Below are 21461 nucleotides of genomic sequence, written 5' to 3'. Positions count from 1 at the left end.
GTCATCCACCTGGACATAGACCCAATGTGACCAGCCACCTCATTCTCCTCTTGTTATAATTTTCCTAACATGATGGACTGTCTTCAGATTGTAAGTCAAAATAAACCCTTTCTTTCTTAACTTGTTTTAGTCAGAACGTTTTAAATTGAGCAATGAAATAATTAACAAAGTAGTGTGGCCATGACAGTGGTAGTTTAGTTGTTCTGTTCTGTTTTGTTATCTGTAGGGCACCAGGGATAATAAACTTCTCAAGACAAAGCCATTCATTAAGAGGATGACCCAAAAATATCTGGGAGAGATGCCTATTTTAAAACAAAAAGATAGATTGTCACACAGTAACACAAGAGCACCTAAAAGATGAACAGCGTATTTTCTTCAAAGACATTAGTTCTGGAAATACTGAGTTTACAGGCATTAAATTAGTTTAAATGACCAGAAAGAAAAAGGAAAAAAAGAAAATTTACTTGTGAAAATTGCAGAGACTGAGAGGAAATTCAGAGGTAAAAATCAATCAAATTCACTACTAAGCCTTATTCCTTGAATCCAACAACTCTGGAACCTTCATTGTAGCTGTTGTGACAGGAAACGTGTCTAGTGACACTGAAAGACTTGCCTTACCAGAGTGTCACCACGGAATTACTGATGTAATATGTCATCAGTAAAACCATCACAGGGGTTGAAAGATCCCATACAACTTTAGTATTGGCAGGTTTCAGTGAAAGTTAAGTCCTCCTATATTGGCCAGTTGCTGGGCCCTCTTTTGTTCTGTCAGAGTTTGCTTGGGTGATCCTCTCTATTCTGGCATCCCTCTACACATTTCAGTGATGTGAGAAGATAGAACCAACACTACCCAGCCAGGATATTTTTCTAGTTAGGCAAAATTAACTGATATCCTGAACATCCAATATTCTTATATTATAGACAACTGATGAATTTCAGAGTGAAGCAGGCTATGGGTGGAATGACTGATGTGTGATTCAATCTCACTGAGTTTGTTTTTAGATCATTTCTTCTGTCCAACCTGGAGCTCAGGAGAGCTCTGAGCCCCAGAGTATCTAGCTCCCTGTCCTGAATCACTTCTGCTGTGGAACTTGAAATCTTGTGTTGCTTATTGGAGACAGTGTGCTCCCAACCTTTTCACAGTCATTGTGCTCAGAAGTGAATAAGAGAATATCAGGGAGTTGCTTTTGGGCAGCTGATGGATATACCCTCCATCATGTTAACGAATTAGTTCTTTCATATCTCCACTGAAGTTGCTTTCCCTGTTGACAAAGAAAAAAGATCATCAGAGGATACACCTACCAGTAGAATTCCACCCCCACCAGTTGTTTCTGAACTCTGTATATGACACTCTCATAAACAGTGTCTGTGTGTATCTTCAGCTCACTGATGCTGATTATAAGTGCTGAATCCTTACCTGTAGCTCCCACATCCTGGAACATCATGACATGACAGCAGGTTGAGATAGCAGTGAAGTCATAAGGTGAAAGGGGAAAGCTTTGTAAAAGAGAAGTTGTAGACAGTAGCTGATGTATCTTAATTTTGGATGAACATTGACACATACTAGGAAGGATCTCATACCACAAGCAAACACATAAAATATCAAATACAGTCAGTCATGAAAGAAAGAGTGCTTTATTTTGTTATCATAGAGATCAACAATGAAGCAAGTGAAAATTATTCAAATCACCTGGGGACTGTAGTAGGAAAATAAACTCAGAGATTTCAGGAACACAATTGAATATTGGTTTATTCTTAGTTTTCTACTCTAGTTGATTTTAGTTTATATAGAGAGCTGAGAGCCACCATCTGAATTACGAATGTGGGTGAGAAAGATGAGAAGAGCTTGTTATAATGTGGAGTTGACAGCCTTATGTCCCAGATCATGATTACATAGTTTTGGAGTTGAGTGGAAAAAAAGTGAACCTCTCGTGAGGCCCCAAGTCATACTGGTGAAGACCCAGACATGATACTTTGGGTACCACCGCTTTAGACACAACTGAAAATTAGTCCTTTCCAAAGTGAAGATATGAGTTACATTCCTGTGTGAAGTCAGCAAAGACATAGATGATGAAGAGAGCTTCAAGTAGCTGCTGTGTCCAAAGCCCTGGACACATCATGGGCTTGGTTTAGTGGAATGAAGAGCAGTCTACACTTGCAGTCCTTCTCAAACTCTGCCCTTGTAGACTATCTCCTCTGTTAAGAAAGGCATGAGGTGCCAAACAAAATCACATTCAACAGTTCCTCTCCATCTCCTCTGATAGTGCAGCAGGCTCTTCCACAATCTTCAGAGCTACACATGAGCAAGGAGTTTGAGAAACCTGTGCTGTCTTGAGCCATAGAGAGAAAGCCTCTATCATGCCTTCCCTTCCCAACAGCAGCATTCACATGAGACTGGGAGAGCACTATATCAATGTCCTTGAGGGTAACAAGTACTTTGTTACTGCTTCCGTGAATATTAGCTACCTCAATTTCATTAAGAAGATACAGAACAATGGTGTCGTGGTGATCATACTCTCTTCCCCTATACCCCTCAATGCCTGGTGGACACCAGTTTCTCTGACAACTTCTTGTGCTTCATCTCTGGCTGGAGAAATACCCTGAGCTTTAGTGGTGAGTAGGGCCCTTCATCTGCTTTCCATTTCTGTGTATACATTTCAGAATCTAGCATGTCTCTGGCACTTAAGCTTTGGGCACTATCCTCCAGATACAATTCAGGCACCCATATGAATGGTCATTTGAGGTGGGTTCCACATATGTCTATATACTCAGTAAGCTGATCCAGCGAATGTAAAAGGGGCAGGTGCAAAATGTGCTATTATGAACTCCAAAATCTTGTCAAACAGTGCCTACTCTAGGATCTAATAACCACAGGTCCTTGCTAGGAGTTAATATCTTGGGGAATCACACCAGTAGCTGCCCACAGTGTTTAATTTTGGCTTGGTACAACCTAGTCTGGTCTTAATCAGATTTGTTCTATCAGATTATTTCCTCATGGTAAATAAACCCAGACATGCTGTGGTCCCTGGATGCCCCCTGTTGTCTCAAGCTGACTGTGGAGTCTCTAACTTGGGAAGATCACTGATAACATGTTCTGTGCTGACTTCCTCCAGGGGAGCAAGGATTACTTCTAGGTGGTGGCTCCCTTTGCATGTAAAGACCCCTCTTTCCCTAGGAGTAGAATTGATTTCCAAAGGGCATAAGGCAGGAAAGTTGAAGAAGTGAGATTAAAGAAAAGTGAAGGTGTCTTCTCTAGTCCAACATGCCACCTCCTTAGTAAAGTACAGAGTGGGTCACCATCACAAAGACATAGAGCCACAGAACAACTAGCATAGGTAATTAAGTGACCCTATTTCAAAGGCCCTCTTTGCACATTCTTCCTCCTTCCCAGGGTCTATAATGGGGATCTCCAGGGATTCATCACTTCCTAATGACAATGCTGGAGTAGGAGTATACACCACGTTGTGCAGCTCCATGGACTGGATTCAGGCCACCACTGCTGCCAACTAAAAAGCCCCATCCCTCTAGTCACTATGCCAATAAAAAAGGCACCACTACTGCTTTGTATGTGCCTCCTCTCTCTAACTTCTTGTCATTGGGAAATATACTCACAATGGAGATCATTTCTTTCTCCCCTTGAAAGTTCTGGAGAGCATCCACTACATTCAAATACATTGCATGGAGTTCAGCAACATGTGAAAAGACAAAACTCAAAACAAAGGGAAAAACAATATTTTATTTTGAAAATACATTACAGAAAATTGATATGACATACCATTCTTAACAGCCCTTAATTTTTAGAGGTGATTTTCTTTCTCTTTTTTTTTTTGACTTTATACATAATCTTTTTTCAAAATTCATTTTGCATACCTAAGATCCCCCTCTTCCCTCCTCCCACCCCTCCAGCCTCCCTCTCCCAACCCACCCTCCATTCCCTCCTACAAGAAGATAAGGCCTCCCATGAGGAGGTACATTTAGTAGAGGCAGGTCCAAGCCCCTTCCTCTGCCTCAAGCCTGTGCAAGGTGTCCCATCATGGAAGTGGGCTCCAAAAGACCTGCTCATGCACCAGGGATGGATTCTGATCCTACTGCCAGAGGGCCCCTTAAGCAGATCATTCTATAGGACTTTCTCTCTCTATGCAGAATGCCTAGTCTAGTCCCATGCAGGCTTCACAGCTGGTGATCTAAATTTTGTGAGTTCCCACTAGTTTGGTTTGGTTGTCTCTGTAGGTTGCCCCATCATGATCTTGATGCCCCTTGCTCTTATAATCTCTCTTCCCTCTCTTCAACTGGACTCCCAGAGCTTGGCTTGGTGTTTGGCTGTGGATCTCAGCATCTGCTTCCATCAGTTACTGGAGAAAGGCTCTATGATGACATCTAGAGCATTCACTGATTTCATTACTGTGGTAAGCCAGTTCAGGGGTCTTCTCCATTACTGCTAGAGGTTTAAGATTAGTTCATCCTTGTGGATTCCTGGGAACTTCCCTAGCACCCGATTTCTCCCTATCCCCATGATGTCTCCCTCTATCATGGTTTCTCTTTCATTGCTCTACCGCTCTATCCCTGCTACAGCTTGACCATCCCATTCCCTTATGTTCTCATCCCCCATCCCCTACCCTCCATTTCCCAACTCTCATCCACAGTTTACTCATGGAGATCTCATCTATTTCCCCTTCTCGGAGTGATCCATTCACCTCTCTTTGGGTCCTCCTTGTTAGCTAGCTTCTCTAAAGCTGTAGGTTGCAATCTGGTTATCCTTTGCTTTACATCTAGTATCCAGTTATGAGTGAGTACATACCATGTTTGTCCTTCTGAGTCTGGATTACCTCACTCAGGATGATATTTTCTAGTTCCATCCATTTCCCCGCAAATTTCATGTTATTGTTTTTCACTGCTGAGTAATACTCCATTGTGTATGTGCACCATATTTTCTTTATCTATTCTTTGGTTGAGGGGCATGTAAATTGTTTCCAGGTTCTGGCTATTATAAATAATGCTGCCATGAACATAGTTGAAAATGTGTCCTTGTGGTATGATTGAGCATTCTTTGGGTATATGCCCAAGAGTGGTATAGCTGAGTCTTGAAGAAGATTGATTCCCAGTTTTCTGAGAAACTGCCATTCTGATTTCCAAAGTGGCTTTACAAGTTTGCAATCCCACCAACAATGGAGAAGTGTTCCTCTTGCTCCATATCCTCTCCAACATAAGCTGTGTTCAGTGTTTCTGAGTTTAGCCATTGTGACAGGTGTAGGATGGTATCTCAGAGTCATTTTGATTTGCATTTCCCTGATGACTAAGGATGTTGAACAATTCCTTAAATGTCTTTGAGACATTTGAGATTCTTCTGTTGAAAATTCTGTTTAGTTCTAGAGCCCATTTTTTAATTGGACTGTTAGGTATTTTGATGTCCAGTTTCTTGTATACTTTATGTATTTTGGAGATCAGCACTCTGTCAGATATGGGATTAGTGGAGATCTTTCCCCATTCTTTAGGCTGTTGTTTTGTCCAAAGAGAAAAACAGCATTTTCTTCTGAAAATACATTACAGAAAATTTATATTACATTCTTGACAACCCTTTATTTTTATAGGTGATTTTTTTCAATGAGAATTATACTGAAGATTTCATTTTAATAAAACAAATATACAGGAAAATTTAAAAAACATTCTTTACTGTGGGTTTTGAAGATGATAACATATGCATTCACAGCCATGGATGGCAAAAACATTGCCTTCTTTGACTAACCTGGGAGACTTTTTGTACCAAAAGCAAACACACTTAAGGATTTTTCATAATCCCACAGGGAAGATAAGGACTCCTTCTCTCTTTATTCTTCATAATCTAAAGACATTTGCTTCTACCCATAATAATACAACATCTCAGTATGTTCCATCCTGAGAGCTGTATAGACATTTTCACACTTAGTTCACTCTTTCTTATGAAATGGTTATTAATTCAGTTTATATGTAAAAAGCAAAGGTACACAGGGTATTGTCTCATAGAACACTTCCACATAGCTGATGATAAATTTAGTGATTGTTCCCCCAGGTGCCTTTATGCTCACTGTGTGCACAGCTTTCCAGACTCTCCTAGAGCAACCACTAAAAGATGATGACATTGGATAACAAAATTATACTCCAAGAAACTATAAAGCAGCATGGCTATGAATTTCAAATCTGTGGGGAGACACTTGCTCATTATCACTAGGTGTAATCTTGAACAAGTCCTGTGAATTCTCTGTACACTATTTTCTAACTAAATGAGAATAATAGTAATGTTTACTCTAGAGACAGGGTCCCATGCAAACCCAAGGCTAGCCTCTAACTTACAGTGTGGTCCTTCTGCTCAGTCTTCTGAATACTAGAATGACACATATGAGCCACCATGTCTGGCTCTAATAATAAGATTTTTGAATGAGGGTTTCTTATAAAACTGATGTGCTGGTTGACTAGTTGGTGTGTTCTTCCCTGGGGAAGGCCCTTTTCTTTGTCTCAGCATTCCTTGGTTGCCTATAGTTCTTTATATAGTATTGAAGATTCATGGTCTTTCTTCATTCACTTTAGTATGTCCATGGTTGTTGGCCTTGTTGATGTCATGGTTAGGTATTCATGATAGGTACCATGGTACTGAAATGGAAGGGGGATCTTCCTTTGTAAATTTGGAGAGAAGTTTCATTAAGATTCAAAAGGCATTTCAGGCATATATGAAATGTTCAGAGTTAATAAAGGTATTTTTAAAAACTGAGGTGGAAGAATCCATATTAAATACATTAAATTATAACTGATAGAGACAAACAGTAATGTAGTATGTCCCTACATGTTTCTTACTGTTAGGCCTGAGATTTTCCTACCGTCCTATTTCTTTACCTGACTTTGATTTTATCTTAAATTGTAATGACTCTTGACTAGAATTATGTTACTTTCTTTTTCATATTTTCCTCATGTAGATGCATATTTATCATAAAATATTAAGATTATTAATGTGAGAAAAAGAAACACAATTGCAACATGGCTAGATCATATATGTTGCTTTAGTATGTGTCTATTAATGACAAATACAAATGCAAACACCACTGCATGTCAAAAATATCATAATTTATAGGAATATTTCAACGTATTGATGACCATCTTTTAAATTATCAGTTTTAACAGTTTGAAACTAATAACAAAGTTTCTACTTGGATGACAGTTTTATTTAATTTTTTAAAAAGTTCAGGTGTGTCTTGAGGAGAGAAAGAGAGAGAGGGGATTTGGTTTTGTTACAGATGCAGGAGGGAATAATAGAAGTTGCCCTCATTACAACTTGTCATATATCATTTACTGAAATACTCTTATTAAGATAGCATGTTCCCAAAACACTATGCCTGTATTTTATAACCTATTAACACTTTACTCTGTTTTAATAAGACAGCATCACATATTTCTAGGATAAAGACATTGACTATTGTCTATTTTGTATCTCTGTCCCTTACATGCCTATGGAAGCTTACAAAGCACCAATGCACAAACAAATGTCATGAGAGCAGAGTCTTACTTTCTTTTCTGTAACACTGTTACTTAGAGCTTAAAAATTCCTAGAATTTTCAATTAAGTAAGTATATATTTATTTAATATCAAAAAAAGTCTTAAGGAAAGGAGATGTTGAACTTCTGTGATGAGATGGCAGATGAGAAGCCACTTGCAGTGTAGTAAAGATAGAAAAGACTCAGGGTAACTAGGAAATCATATTACTGCACAAAACAATGGGAGAACACCAAAAATCACAGTAGAGATGATTAGACAGCTGAAAAGCATGGAGATATAGAAAGGCTACAAAATGGAGCAATCAACATGTATCTCTAAGTAAGGATCACATATGAAGAAGAGAAAATAGAACTTCATTCAGAAAGTATGTCAAGTACTATGATAGAAATAGACACAAGTGTACACAAAGAGCATGCACATGATTATCAAAACCCTTACATACAGGTGAAAAAATTTAGTGAGACAGTGATCCCTTCTGTGTAACAGGTCAACATAAAAAGTAAATACATTTGTCACTCCTCATACCATGGAGGGCTCCAACAAGATAGCATCTTGAGATGGGAGCCTATTGATTGAGACCATACTATTCTACGGTCACGAAAAACAGAAACAACCACAAGTAAATAAACCTGAGACAGATGGCTGCAAGAGGCAGTTGTGGACCATGGGACAGAAAAATGTGGACACACTGAACTGAAGTAGCCAGGCAATTTGGCTATGAAGGGCACCATGCCTTATGGCCCCACCATTCATAGTAAGGATTTAGTCCCTCCACCTTTGTATAAGTAGAGACTGACCAATCCAGACCATTAACCACAAGTCAGCTAGACCTACAAAGATGTCTCTTTGATGTGATTTTCTACCATGCAGCGTGAGAAATCTGAAGCTCGTGTCAAAAAGAGCCCTCAATTTCTACAATCTCTTTCCTCCTGTAGCGCTGAGATATGGTGAGTTACCTCATGTTCCTTCTGTCATAACTTCCCTGCAATAATGGACTGTACCTTCAAATAATGACCAAAAATAAATGTTTTATTGATTAAACTCAATTTTCATGGTATGTATTTTATCACAGCAATAAAAGAAGTAACTAAAGAAGTACTGTTGTCATATTGGTTTCCTTTGTCTGTAGGGGCCTGTGGACTGAGCCTTTAAGAGAAAATTACTCACAAGGAAGACACAAATAAAGCCGGAAAAAAATAATCATCCCAACCAATATGCACCTGTGATGGAAAAGCAAGGTAGTGTAGCTCCCCTGAAAGATAATAACTCCTTAAATACTGAATCCAATGATAGTGAATAAGTTAAAATGTCAAAAATATAAAAAACAAACTCTATTTCTAAAAAGAAAATAAACGATTTCAGAAAGGTGAAAACAAGGACATCAATAACACATCACTGAGAATTTTAGTTAAGATATTGAGATATTGATTCAAGACAAAATAAAGTTAAAACACTAAAAATGTAACTGTTAAAAATGAAAAATACAAAGACTAAAACAAAAAGTATGATGGAAAGCTAGATAGACTAGACTGAACAGAATAAAGAATACCAGGGATAGAAGACAAGGCTGAGGAAATACTACATTCACCCAAAAACTGAAAATTGGGTAATGTCATGTATTTCAAGAACTCTAGAATATGATTAAGAGTCTAATCCTGAAAATCAATAATCTAGAGGAAGAAGAGGAAAGAAAATTTCATCACAGAAAACAAGTTTGATAAAATTACAGCAGAAAATTTCTAAAATCCAGGGAAAGACATGGACATTCAAGAATCCTAAATTGGCACAACAGAAAAAATGTCTCCATGACACCTAATAGTTAATATGTAAAGACTACACAATCAGGAAATAATATTAAAACTGACAATAAAAAAAAGCAAACTCACAAATTCGAACCCATCAGAATCACATCTGAGTTGAATCCCATATAAGGAAGCAGGTACAAATGGTATATTTCAAGCCTTGAAGTAGATCATTGCCTAGTATATACTAGAAATCTATTTAAATCCACATGGAATAAAATCTTCCTTATAAGGATATCTGTAAACCCAAAGAGTAAGAAACAAGCAGGACTCACACAATTTTTGCATGTGTAGCACATATGATGAACATAGATATGGGAAAAGAACCAAGACTCTTCAGTGGTGAAAGGGGAAAGGTTGGGGGGTGAGAGACCAAAGAGGGTAATGAGGACCAATATGAAAAAGTAGACAAAAATACATGCATTAAAATTTTATAATAAAACATACTGTGTTATATAACAATAAATAAACTTTTAATAAGCCAAAAGATAAGATAAGTTAAAAGGAAGGTTTAATAATAGTTTATTGAAAACACCTAATTTCTATGATCTTCTCTAGGGGATAAAAAGTCAAGAAAATAGCTGCCCTCTGAAACTGAGGCATCATGGGAATGTACCACAGAGAGTAAATCTGGCCTCAAATTCTCAACAATGTCTTCAACATTTAGTGTCTTGTATTCAGCTGGTCTACTCTATTAATAATGTTATCCAGTATATTTTTGTTTGATTAATTATTTTTCCTGTCTAATATTGACTTCTCATTTTATAACATCTGTTTCTTTGCTGAGTTTCTAGAAAAAGTCTCCGATTACCTTTACTTCATTCAGTGTTCTAGTTTAATCCACCTTAAGGCCACTGATAGTTTTTTAAACTAGACTTCTAAATTCTTTGTCCAATATTTCATTACGTTACCATATTTGCATGCTATCATGTGCTGAAGAGTGATGGATTTCTGGCATATTCATATTGACTTGCCTATTCATATTTCTCTTCTTATGGTGTGATTTCTGCAGCTATTGGTATGGATATCTCTCCTGGTGGTTTACTGGTGTCTTCTGAGTGAACAGATTTCTCTTGATAGTTCAGTCCCCAGCACTGCTCAGAGAGGAGAAATCTAGCCATGGAAATAAAACAAAATAAAAATCAACCAGACACAAAATTATAGTAAACCAATTGAGGAACTCAGGATCTGTCCCCACACTCTATACCTGTTCCCCGGTGTCTGTCATCTTGTGATCTACCAATGCTGGAAGATGATTGGGAAGATTCCACAGCATCCCAGAAGCCAAAGAATGCTATAATTCAAAATGCTGTGTATGTCTCTAAGAACAAAGAAAATGAATACACTTGGCCACACCCATAGATGAAAATCTACAGGCAATTAATGAGTGCTGAGGAAAAAATAATCAGTCTTCACCAGGAACAACCCCAACCAGTCAAATCTAAATGCATATACATATGAGTGCCACCAAATAACTCATCAGGTTTTGTTTATAAATTCATATGAGTTGTGAAAATAATAATTAAAAATTAAGAGGTCATAAAATGAAAAGAAGTGGGGTGAGGACATGAGAGGAGTTGGAGGAGAAGGAGGAGAAATTATGTAAATATAGTACTTACATATGAAATTCTCAAAATAAGGGTTAAAATTTTAAATAAAATGTTAAAAAATGAAAATAAATGCCTATGGGGCATTTATATGTTGCCATTCAAGGGTGTAATCATGGGTTTTTCTTTCCAGAGAAACTTGCTTAGACCCTCATCAGTAACATTTGCTTAGGGATGTACTGTTACAGGATTTCAGAAGTCTAATCCTTCTGTGTGAAGGTACTTCCTAGAAAATACTGAATACACTGTTAACATTTCTATTACTTCCACCATATAATGCCTCATGGAAGCTTCCATGTAGCACTAGTAATTTTGAGATTCCTTCTTTAAGAAAAACAGTAATCAACATTTTACTAGCTTCTGCAAAGTAACTTGCATTGCATTACTTTCTTGATTTTAACTCTCTCCTTTCTTGAGGAAGTGTGTATCCTTCCTTCTGAGTTAGTTAGTGGTCATTTTAGAAGTTCATCAGCTCAAAATATTGTGATCCTCATCTTGAAGTCTGATTTCATCACTGTAGCTAAGAATTGCCAATAGTGGGGGTGGAGAGATGGCTCAGATGTTAAGAGCACTGGCTGCTCTTCCAGAGGTCCTGAGTTCAATTTGCAGCAACCATATGGTGGCTCACAAACCCTCTCTAATGAGATCTAGTGCCCTCTTCTGGTTTGCAAGCATACATGCAGGCAGAAAACTTTATATAATAAACAAAATAAACACATGTTCAAAATTTTTTAAAAATGGCCAATAGTTGTAAGTGCATCTGAAAGTTGAAAACTCTTCTATGTAAATGTCAGGGAACATTCAGAGAGGCAATCTTCTAGACTTTAGAAAGTATCGTTTCTTTCCTACTAAGCAAAGTAATGGCATAGAAATAATTATTACTGGGAGACTCTAAGCAAGCATCATGATAATTTTACATAAATGAATCTTGCTTTCTCTAAGTCATGCCTAGTCACATTTGTGGATCCAAGAAAAGAGCCATGGAATGTGAAGAGATAAGAAGCCACTTATCCAGGTAGGATGAGCGGACCAGAGAACACAGGTTAGAAGTCCTAAGATCAAAGGCAGAAGCCAAGCTTTTAAGAAGTCTGTTTCTGCAAAAATGACTTTTCTGGAACTTGAACACATTTCTTTTGCAATGAGAGAAGAACATCTCCTTAGCCATGTTTCTCATACTTTGAAGTCCTGTAAGTGTCCTCTTATCCTAACTCTCCCATCATTGTCTATGACATTGATAGTTATAGACAAAGTATTTATTTTTCCTGTGGAATCCTGAATAATCTGTGGATTTTTATTGATAAATATACTTCAGAATGGTTGATAAGTTACTCTGATAGATTAAAGCATCAAAAATGAGTTTTTAAATACCTCATGTATCTGATCATTAAAATTGTCTCTTCAGTGCTTCTTATGAGTGATTGCACTTGATTTTGTGTATTTTTGCCATAACCTGAATTTTTAATGCCTTCCTTTTATGGCTATGGCCTGATATGAAAATTCTAATATTCTAGGAGTCTTCCTTTAATAACATACCAATGCTTTTTCAAGGTTTTATAGCTGAAATGTTCAGCTTTTCTTCTTCTCAATTTAATTTTATGCATTTTGCTTTTAGCAAAAGATCCTTCCAATCAGCCAGGCAGTGATTGTGCACACCATTAGTCCCAGCATTGGGGAGGCAGAGGCAGGGAAATCTCTATGAATTCAAAGTCAACCTGGTCTACAAAGTGAGATACTGGACAGCCAGGACTGTTACACAGTAAAACCCTGTCTCGAAAAACAAAAAACAACAAAATTTCCTTCCAATCAATGGACAATACTTTTAAAATTTATTTATTCATTTATTTAGTATACAGTGTTCTGCCTGCACACATGCCTGCACTGCAGGCCAGAAGAGGGCGCTAGATCTCATTACAGGTGGTTGTGAGCCACCATGTGGTTGCCAGGAATTGAACTCAGGACCTCTGGAAGAACAGCCAGTGCTCTTAACCTCTGAGCCATCTCTCCAGCCCCTAATACTTTTAAAATTAATGCAGGCATTATGGTGGGGTAGTAATTTTAGTGCTATACATGCCAGAACAATGTACGGTAAAATTAAAATATGTATGGTCTATAGGACTATTTTCAATAAATCATTAATGTTTTTTGTTCATCCATAATAAAAGGATAGTTACATTCAAATAATATGCCACTAAAATAATAAAATTAAATTTAGGAAACACAATGTACTATTATCAGGGATAGAAATGATCAAAATACAATTATATGCATATATATGTATTTCTCATATTTAAAATATACTTCATGTGGAATAAAGTCAAGAGAAGGAGGAAATGAGAATAAAAGAGCAAGAGATTTAAATGCAGATATAAAATAAGAAAAAATATGTACATGAAGTCAGATGAATATAAGAATAAAAAAATCCCAAGTATAAAATACTTTAAAAAAATAAATACTGAATTTGAGAATTACAAAAAAATTTAAAGAAAAAGTAATAGAGAAAAAAGTAAGTTAAGATATGAAGTAGGTAGGACCTCACTGAGTCCTCTAGTGAGTATAGCTTATTTGAAGGAGAGTGTTACAAGTCCTGCCTGGCGTCTATTGCACTTCATCTCTGTTGTCACCCCATTGGTGACATCCTACTCCCCTTGTGGCATGATGGCTGTCAGGTCAAATGGGTGCTGCCAGTGTCAGTGTCAGTGTCACTTTAGAAGCTTCCTTAGTTTGAATGCCTGGAGCCTGCCCTAACCTCAGTGAGTTTTGCACCTTGTGAGCTGGAAGGGTTCTCACTTTCTTCAGAGGCTCTCTGGTTTTTGTTCCAAAGACACAAGCATCTAAGCTGAGCAGTGAATCCTGAGTGTATTTGGGAAGACAGGAGATAGGCATTCACATCTGCACTGGAGGGGCAGAACAGGGGGATCTGGGTGCCCTTCTGGCTATTTTTAATGCTTTCAGATTCTTGCCAGCAGCAAATCATTTTATGGAGTTGAGGAGATTGAGCAATTGGGGGTTCACAAGGGTTGGGCTCAGAACTCTCAGTCTTGCCTGACAGAAAACTATACACAGCAGAGATGCAGCAACAGAGGCAGGGGACTACCTGTTTTCTAGAGTTCTCAGTGACGGCAATATTATGTAGGCCAAAGATTTGCTCTTCGTCACAGTTCAAGGCCTCAAACTGAATCACTTTCCAAAGGCCCAGTTTGCTACTGCTTAAGGTGTTCACCATAGACACCAGACCCTGACCTCCTCTATGAATGACTCTCATCGCCCTCTTCTATGCCAAATGTGCAGCAGTGTCCCCAGGCTTGCTGACTTACGATACTTCTCTTTGTTTTCAAATCCTTAAAATCACTCACTCTCAGTCAGTAGGCACCTCCTCAAGATGGAGTCTGGCTGTACATTCTCAGAAAAGGGACACTGATATTTTCACACAGGCTCTTCTTTATTACCCTGACACTTCTTATGTATGTGTGCCATGGGGAAAAGTTTTAATACACTGTCCTATCTGAAACCTCAATCTATCCTTAATACTTTGAATCCACAATCACTAGAGACTTCTCCATTTACTTTACTACAGTGAATGAAACATAAGAATGAATACAATGTGCAAATGACATTTTCCTGGGCATGAAGTTTTCATGTGATTTATAAACTCAGATGACTGGTGAGAGGTAGTGCAGAAAGAGGATGATCTACTCCAATAACCTGATCTCCCAGGACTAACCTAGGACCCTAAGCCTCTGTCTAAAACTTCAGAATTTGAGAGAGAGACAGAGACAGAGACAGAGACAGAGACAGAGACAGAGACAGAGACAGAGAGACAGAGAGATTGATAACAAAGTTCTCTTTACTATCCAAAGTTAGTGAATGTAGGAAAACATATTCAGGAAATAAACTCCTTTAGATAAAGCAAAATTCTGTTGGAGAAGAGAAAAATGATGGAGTAAAGGAGCTGAGATCTGAAAGGAAGGAAGCCGGGAGTGTAACAAGTGGATTATAGAATAGTGTATGGAACTGGGGCTCAAGAAGGAGCTAAGGAATTTGGAGAAGATCTGAAAACGAAAACAATGATGTACAAGCTGAAAGCATCTGCCTTTCACACTAAGGAGACAACAGAAAGACTCCACTCTGTGACAGTGTATCAAGTGAGTGCTGATCTTCAAGTTTGAGCTACAGAAATGCTTACATCCTCAGATGGTTCCTTTTATACATAGTGTCAAGGACCAATCCAAAACTCTGTTTAGCCAAATTCATTTCTTATATGGTGCTAATTTCTTCACTGTGGGCCACATGTCAGGGTAAAAGGAAATGGGCAGACACTAAAGCAAATGATTGACCTCTACAGCAGGAGTCCTGCAAACAAACCCCAGCAACCAGCATGCTAAACTACATTGTGGAAAATTCCAGACCACACATAGTGAAATCCTTCAATACTATGATCTACCTGTGAACACGGAGTTGTGTGTGAATGTGTTTGGCAAGCAAACGATAGGATTACATGGCAAGGTAAGAATCTGAGACAAAATACATAATGGAATGCAAATTCTGTGTTCATGATATGCCAGGAGACAAGTGCTTGCAAGAAGGAAGTGGACGTGTAATTTGTTCCATGATGACTTTTATTTGACAGTCACCTGCAGCAAATCTCACACTCTGACAAATTACAGGTTTTCTAGAAACTTTGGGGAAGCACACTAGTTTTAGATTAATTTCTTGGGTAAAAATGAATCACTGGAATCCTTTCTGAATACCTCATACTAAAATATTTGTGAAAAGTAAACATGTGAGTATTTCCAAAATCTGTCAGACATTGTTCACTAGGACAGATCTTCTACTTAGGCTTGAGCTCAAAAGCCTTTAGATGGGATGTAGGATGCAGAAATGAGAGCATTTAGTAGAGGGACTTTGTTGTAAAGCTGGTCTAACAATACTAGGATTGGAGCCACAGCATAGCCTATGAAACCAATGTTGGCCTTTGCAGTAGTTCATTCTACATTTTCCAATCTCCAGTCATCTTACCATCGCCAATAAAATTGCCACAATTAAAGCCAAGTTTTTCCACCTTCATTTAGAATCTCTAGAACATTCAATATGTTTCTGAAAGCTGATATATAATCTCAACTCCAACTTACATCTCCTTATGCCTAAGGTTGGAATTGAGAAAATAAAAGATAAGCAATTGATAGCAAGGCTTCTGTAACTGACTATATAAATAGATTCAGATTGACCCATCATCAGTCAATAAACTCTGCCAGCTAGCTTTTACCTCAATAAATTGAAGACTGCACTTAGCATGGTACTTTTGCTACATACAAAACAGAAAATGACAGAATCTCTCCATATCTAAAACAGCTGAATCTCTGTTCAGAGCCAAGACTCTGTTCAAACATTTTCTAATATCCAAAACACCATATACTCTTATGTCATGAAGCATCTTTGTGGAATATGGGGTATTTATAATTAGTGTGGGTTCTGTGGCCTTTATGACTCTTAAAAATGACACAAAAGGCACTGGGGGTTGGAGGAAAAGATCATAGTATTGGTGTATTTCATCCTTGTAATGAATCAAGGAAGAGCCTACACTAGTTTCATCCACCCTCTTCAAGACACCTGCAACCCAAGAGCCTGGTTAGAAAAGAGACAATGAAAGCCAAAACTTGTGAGGAACTCCTTACCTCCTGCTTTTTCATGCTTGCTGTTTTAATAGAGGAACTCCGAGCCCTTTAATTTTATCTTCATATTCAATAGATTACTCAGGTTCACAGGTAAAAGGCTTAGGCAATAGGGGGTTTCCAAACATCCCCACCAGCTACCAGAACCAGGCCATCCTCAAAGTTTCTTCAATAATATCCACAAAGTCAGAGGAGTTGTAAGGATCCTAGATGCTATTATTTCTTCTTAACTCATCTCCTAGCATTAGGAATCTCACTGTATGGACAGGGGCTTGACTTCCTCTGATTGATCTATGCCAGTGACATCTCAAGCATCATTGGTTCCCACTCTCTGGCCTGAGGGAAAAAAGTTTCCTTGTCACCTGTAAGTTTCCTAGTGACAAGGGTGCCAAAGAGAGAAGCTGATGCAAGACTCTGGGAAAGAGAAATGTGCAGTTATGTTTATGCAGGAGGACAATGACCCCTCCACTCTATGCCTTCCTCTCCTAGGGAGCTATATATTCAGGCTCTCTTCCCATGCTCACTACCTTCTGCCACCATGAGTGCTCTCCTGATCCTGGCCCTTGTGGGAGCTGCTGGTGAGTTCCATGCCTTTCTCCAAGCTCTTTCCATCCCATTAATTAGATTATATGAACTGTCCAAATGCTGTCTCTCTATCTTCTGATAGTCTCACCAACCTCACCAATCTTCTCCCCATTTTCCTGGGCTCTCATTCTTCACCTTTCTCACTTCCCTTTTAATCTACTCTCTTTTACTTTGTAATTGGTACCAAAAGCAAGGAATGTTAAAGGTAGGCCTGGTAGAGGTTCCATGAAATGGGCAAGCATGGGCTCTACTTGGCTCCATGATTCTATGATATTGCTACCATAGACATTCTTAAAGAAAAGTGTTCCTGAAGACATGAAAAACTTATTTTTGCCCAGGTTTGACCTAATGTGTCCTGTGTCTTGTCTGTTTACTGGGGTTTTAAAGTCCCACAATGAACTTAATCTTACCAGTCACACATTGAATGGTAACAAGTGCTGTTACATTGGCCAGCTGCTGACCCCTCCCTTTGTTATGTCTGAGTTGGCTTGGAATTCCTTTCTATTCTGGCCTCAGTCTACAGAGTTGATTTCTGTGGGAAGCTGGCCTAGGTCAAATCATCCTGACAGTCCAAGGAGTTAACATTCAGGTGGCACAAACAAGTAACAGGTCTAAAAATAAAGCAGGCCATGGATGAACCTAGCTTCTAATGGGATCCCACTAAGTGTGTTCTTAGGTAGTTCTTACTTTTCCAACCCTGACTCTTAGAAGAGATCTGAGCCCTGTAGGAACAACCTATCTGTCCCACAGAGCCCAATACTGGGAAGCCCTACAGTCCATGTTGTCTGTTGTGCACAGAGTGATCCCAGTTTTCCTACACTCATGCTCACTAAGAAATCCTAAGGGTTTAAGCCAATGGCTTCACTATGTAGCACCCTGATACATTGGTTTATTCTCATTTCCTATCTCCATTCAAGTTGCTTTTCCTGTTGACGATGATGACAAGATTGTCGGAGGATACACTTGCCGGGAGAGTTCTGTGCCCTACCAGGTGTCTCTGAACTCTGGGTACCACTTTTGTGGAGGTTCCCTCATCAATAGCCAGTGGGTAGTGTCTGCTGCTCACTGCTACAAGAGGTAAGCGGTGGACCCCTGGATGCAGAGCTAATGGCCTGGAACATGATTAGATCATAGCATTGGGCAAGTGGTGAAGTTACTGTAAGGTAACTAGGGAAAGCTATGAAGAAAACAATTGCTGGTAGCAGCTAAGTATCATGAGCAAGAGTGAAATTTCATACAGAATAGAAATCCTCTCACTTCCCCAAACAAACCCATAATATGGCAAGGTTTTTGGGCCATTAAACCCTGAAGAATTGATCTTGTTATCATAGACACCAGTGAGAAAGCCAGTCAAGAACTTTGAAAGAGGACCACTAGCCAAAATGAATAATAAACACCAAGTTTTCTGCATCTGGTTCCCTCAGTCATTGGATGGAGTTTCTAGCACAACAATTTGGGTGTTTGGCCATCCTATCTCCAGAGTAGGTCAGTTTGGGGTGTCGCTCGACCATTGCCAGTAGTCTATTGTGGGGGTATCTTTGTGGATTTCTGTGGACCTCTCTACAGACTGCTTCTTCCTATTCTCATGTGGTCTTCATTTACCGTGGTCTTTTATTCCTTGTTCTCCCTCTCTGTTCTTGATCCAGCTGGGATCTCTCACACCCCTAAGCTCTCTTTCCCTCAACCCTTGCCCTTCATTACCCCCACTCATGTCCATGTTGTTCATGTAGTGATCCACGGCCAGGCTCCAGGTGGAGCTCCAGGAGTCCATTTGGCGAGAAAGAGGAGGATTTGTATGAGCGAGAATTGTTGAGACCAAGGTTGGATAAATCACAGGGACAAATAGCCAAATGAATGGAAATACATGAACTATGAACCAATCTCCAACTGGATCAGGCCCTCTGGATAAGTGAGACAGTTGATTAGCTTGATCTGTTTGGGAGGTATCCAGGCAGTGGGACCAAGTCCTGTACTCAGTGCATGAGTTGGCTGTTTGAAACCTGGGGCTTATACAGGGACACTTGGCTCAGCCTGGGAGGAGGGGACTGAACCTGCCTGGACTGACCCGATCCTCAGGGGAGTCTTTGCCCTAGAAGAGATGGGAATGGTGGGTGGGCAGGGGGGGAAGGCAGGGGGCGCAGAGGAGGGAGAACAAGGGAATCTGTGGCTGATATGTAAAATTAAATTAAATTATAAAATTTAAAAAAAGAAATATTTCCCTCTGGAAAAAAAACACACCAAGTTTTCAGAAATATAGATAAATGTGGTTAAATCAATATAGTCTTTACTGTGTGTTTTCAGTCCTGAGTATGTATCATAAAGATGACAAGGTTTTTTAAAACACTAAACCCAGGGCTAGATTCTGCTCAGTATTTCTGGAGCTGGAAGCAAGAATGTAAACTTCTCTCAGAGTCCTATGTCACACTGATGTGGGTCGAGGCAAAACTCTTTGGTCTTCAAGGGATTAGGTTCTTCATAGTAATAGTTTTTAACAAAGCAAGAAGTATTTGTCATAGTTCCTACTATACTTAACAAAGACTCGGAGGGCGAGGTGTACATCAAATGTCAACTTGGGTCCACATCCCTGGATGTATCAAAGGCTATAGTATGACAGGTTAAAAACCAGCCCAACTGCACTCCTTTATTTTATACCCTATATACCAACAACCTCTGTATATTAAAGGCCAGGGTGACTAACTAGAAATTGTCCATCACTGAAGAGCTTCTCCTTTGAGCTATTCCTGAACATGAAGTTCTGGAACCTGTAGTGTGTTTTGGATAATGTGTTGAAACTCTGAACCATGTCTCTTCTTTCCAACAGCCGCATCCAAATGAGACTGGGAGAGCACAACATCAATGTCCTTGAGGGCAATGAGCAATTTGTCACTGCTGCCAAAAGCATCAGACATCCCAACTTCAATTCGAGGACCCTGGACAATGACATCATGCTGATCAAGCTAGCTTCCCCTGTGACCCTCAATGCCAGAGTGGCAGCTGTAGCTCTGCCTACCTCCTGTGCACCTGCTGGCACTCAGTGCCTCATCTCTGGCTGGGGCAACACCCTTAGCTCAGGTGGTAAGTATGACATTTACCTACTCCAGCCTTTCCTCCCCATGTTTCCAAAACCAGACATGTCTCTGGATTTGAACTTATTTGCTTTCATCTTCCAAATATGTTTGAACTACTAACTATAAGAAGAGTATTCCTGGTAGCAAAGGGCTACAAAATACCAAGAAGTTCACTTCCTGTAACCTAAAGAGAACAAATATACACTGTGTTATTATACTGAAAACAGGATCAAAAATGGTCATTCTAAAGTTTTAGAAAGCTATAATTCTTTGTTGGAATTTATACTCTTAATGATTTCTCTGGTGGTTAGCCATGGTATTCTGGGATAAATTATTATTTCTCAGGGTGCTCTAATACATATTTCTACTTTGATAACTATCTTTTCTCAAAGTGAATAACCCAGACCTGCTCCAGTGCCTGGATGCCCCAGTGCTGTCTCAGGCTGCCTGTGAAGCCTCCTACCCTGGACAAATCACCAACAACATGTTCTGTGTTGGCTTCCTTGAGGGAGGCAAGGATTCCTGCCAGGTGAGTGGCTCCCTTTCCATATGAAACCCATCTTCTCCAGAGAGGGGGATTTGACTATTCAGTATTATGAGACTAGAGATTCATCCAGAGAGATGGGGGAAGTGAGCTCTACCCTGGATGTCCTTTCATCTCATTAGTAAGATTAGAGGATGTGTTTCAATGAAAAACAAATGCAGTCAGAAGCTGACTGGAATGGGTCTTAATGTAAGAGCAGATGTGACCATTTTTCATCATGCCACTACTTTAAACACTGTGTTTCTCCATTGCAGGGTGACTCTGGTGGCCCTGTGGTCTGCAATGGACAACTTCAGGGCATCGTCTCCTGGGGCTATGGCTGTGCCCAGAAGAACCTCCCTGGTGTGTACACCAAGGTCTGCAACTATGTGAACTGGATCCAGAACACAATTGCTGCCAACTAGAGATCCCCAATTCCTACTCAGTCCCTGTGTCAATAAAGTACATTTGCCATCACTACCTGTTCCTCTGTCTGACCTTTCTAGTCCCTTAGCTCTGGGAGGCAAGCTCTTATCTGAAGGGTCTGAGATCAGGCAGACTTTCTCCATTGAAAGTTATCCTGGACTCAAAATGGGCCTCATGAAACAATCATCAGCAAAATCTGAAACACAACAATAATTTCAGTGGAACCATAATAGGGAGGTTATTTCATTGTACTTTTTCAA

The 21461-nt window shown here is 39.3% G+C and overlaps 1 protein-coding gene across 1 annotated transcript; it reads left to right on the top strand.

Annotated features, from left to right (window-relative positions):
- The first annotated feature begins 14884 nt into the window (after positions 1 to 14884).
- On the top strand, positions 14885 to 21253 carry LOC102915540 (trypsin-4). Its single transcript, XM_076566047.1, has 5 exons — positions 14885 to 17177; positions 18102 to 18261; positions 20006 to 20259; positions 20645 to 20781; positions 21051 to 21253. Exons 1-5 carry the CDS (start codon positions 17072 to 17074, stop codon positions 21198 to 21200), a joined length of 807 nt encoding a protein of 268 aa, XP_076422162.1. The 5' UTR covers positions 14885 to 17071; the 3' UTR covers positions 21201 to 21253.
- Positions 21254 to 21461: the final 208 nt, after the last annotated feature.

Source organism: Peromyscus maniculatus, chromosome 3, assembly GCF_049852395.1.
Source record: "Peromyscus maniculatus bairdii isolate BWxNUB_F1_BW_parent chromosome 3, HU_Pman_BW_mat_3.1, whole genome shotgun sequence".
NCBI lineage: Eukaryota > Metazoa > Chordata > Mammalia > Rodentia > Cricetidae > Peromyscus > Peromyscus maniculatus.
The sequence above is the reverse complement of the archived record's forward strand: the minus strand, read 5'-3'. Positions and strand labels throughout refer to the sequence as shown.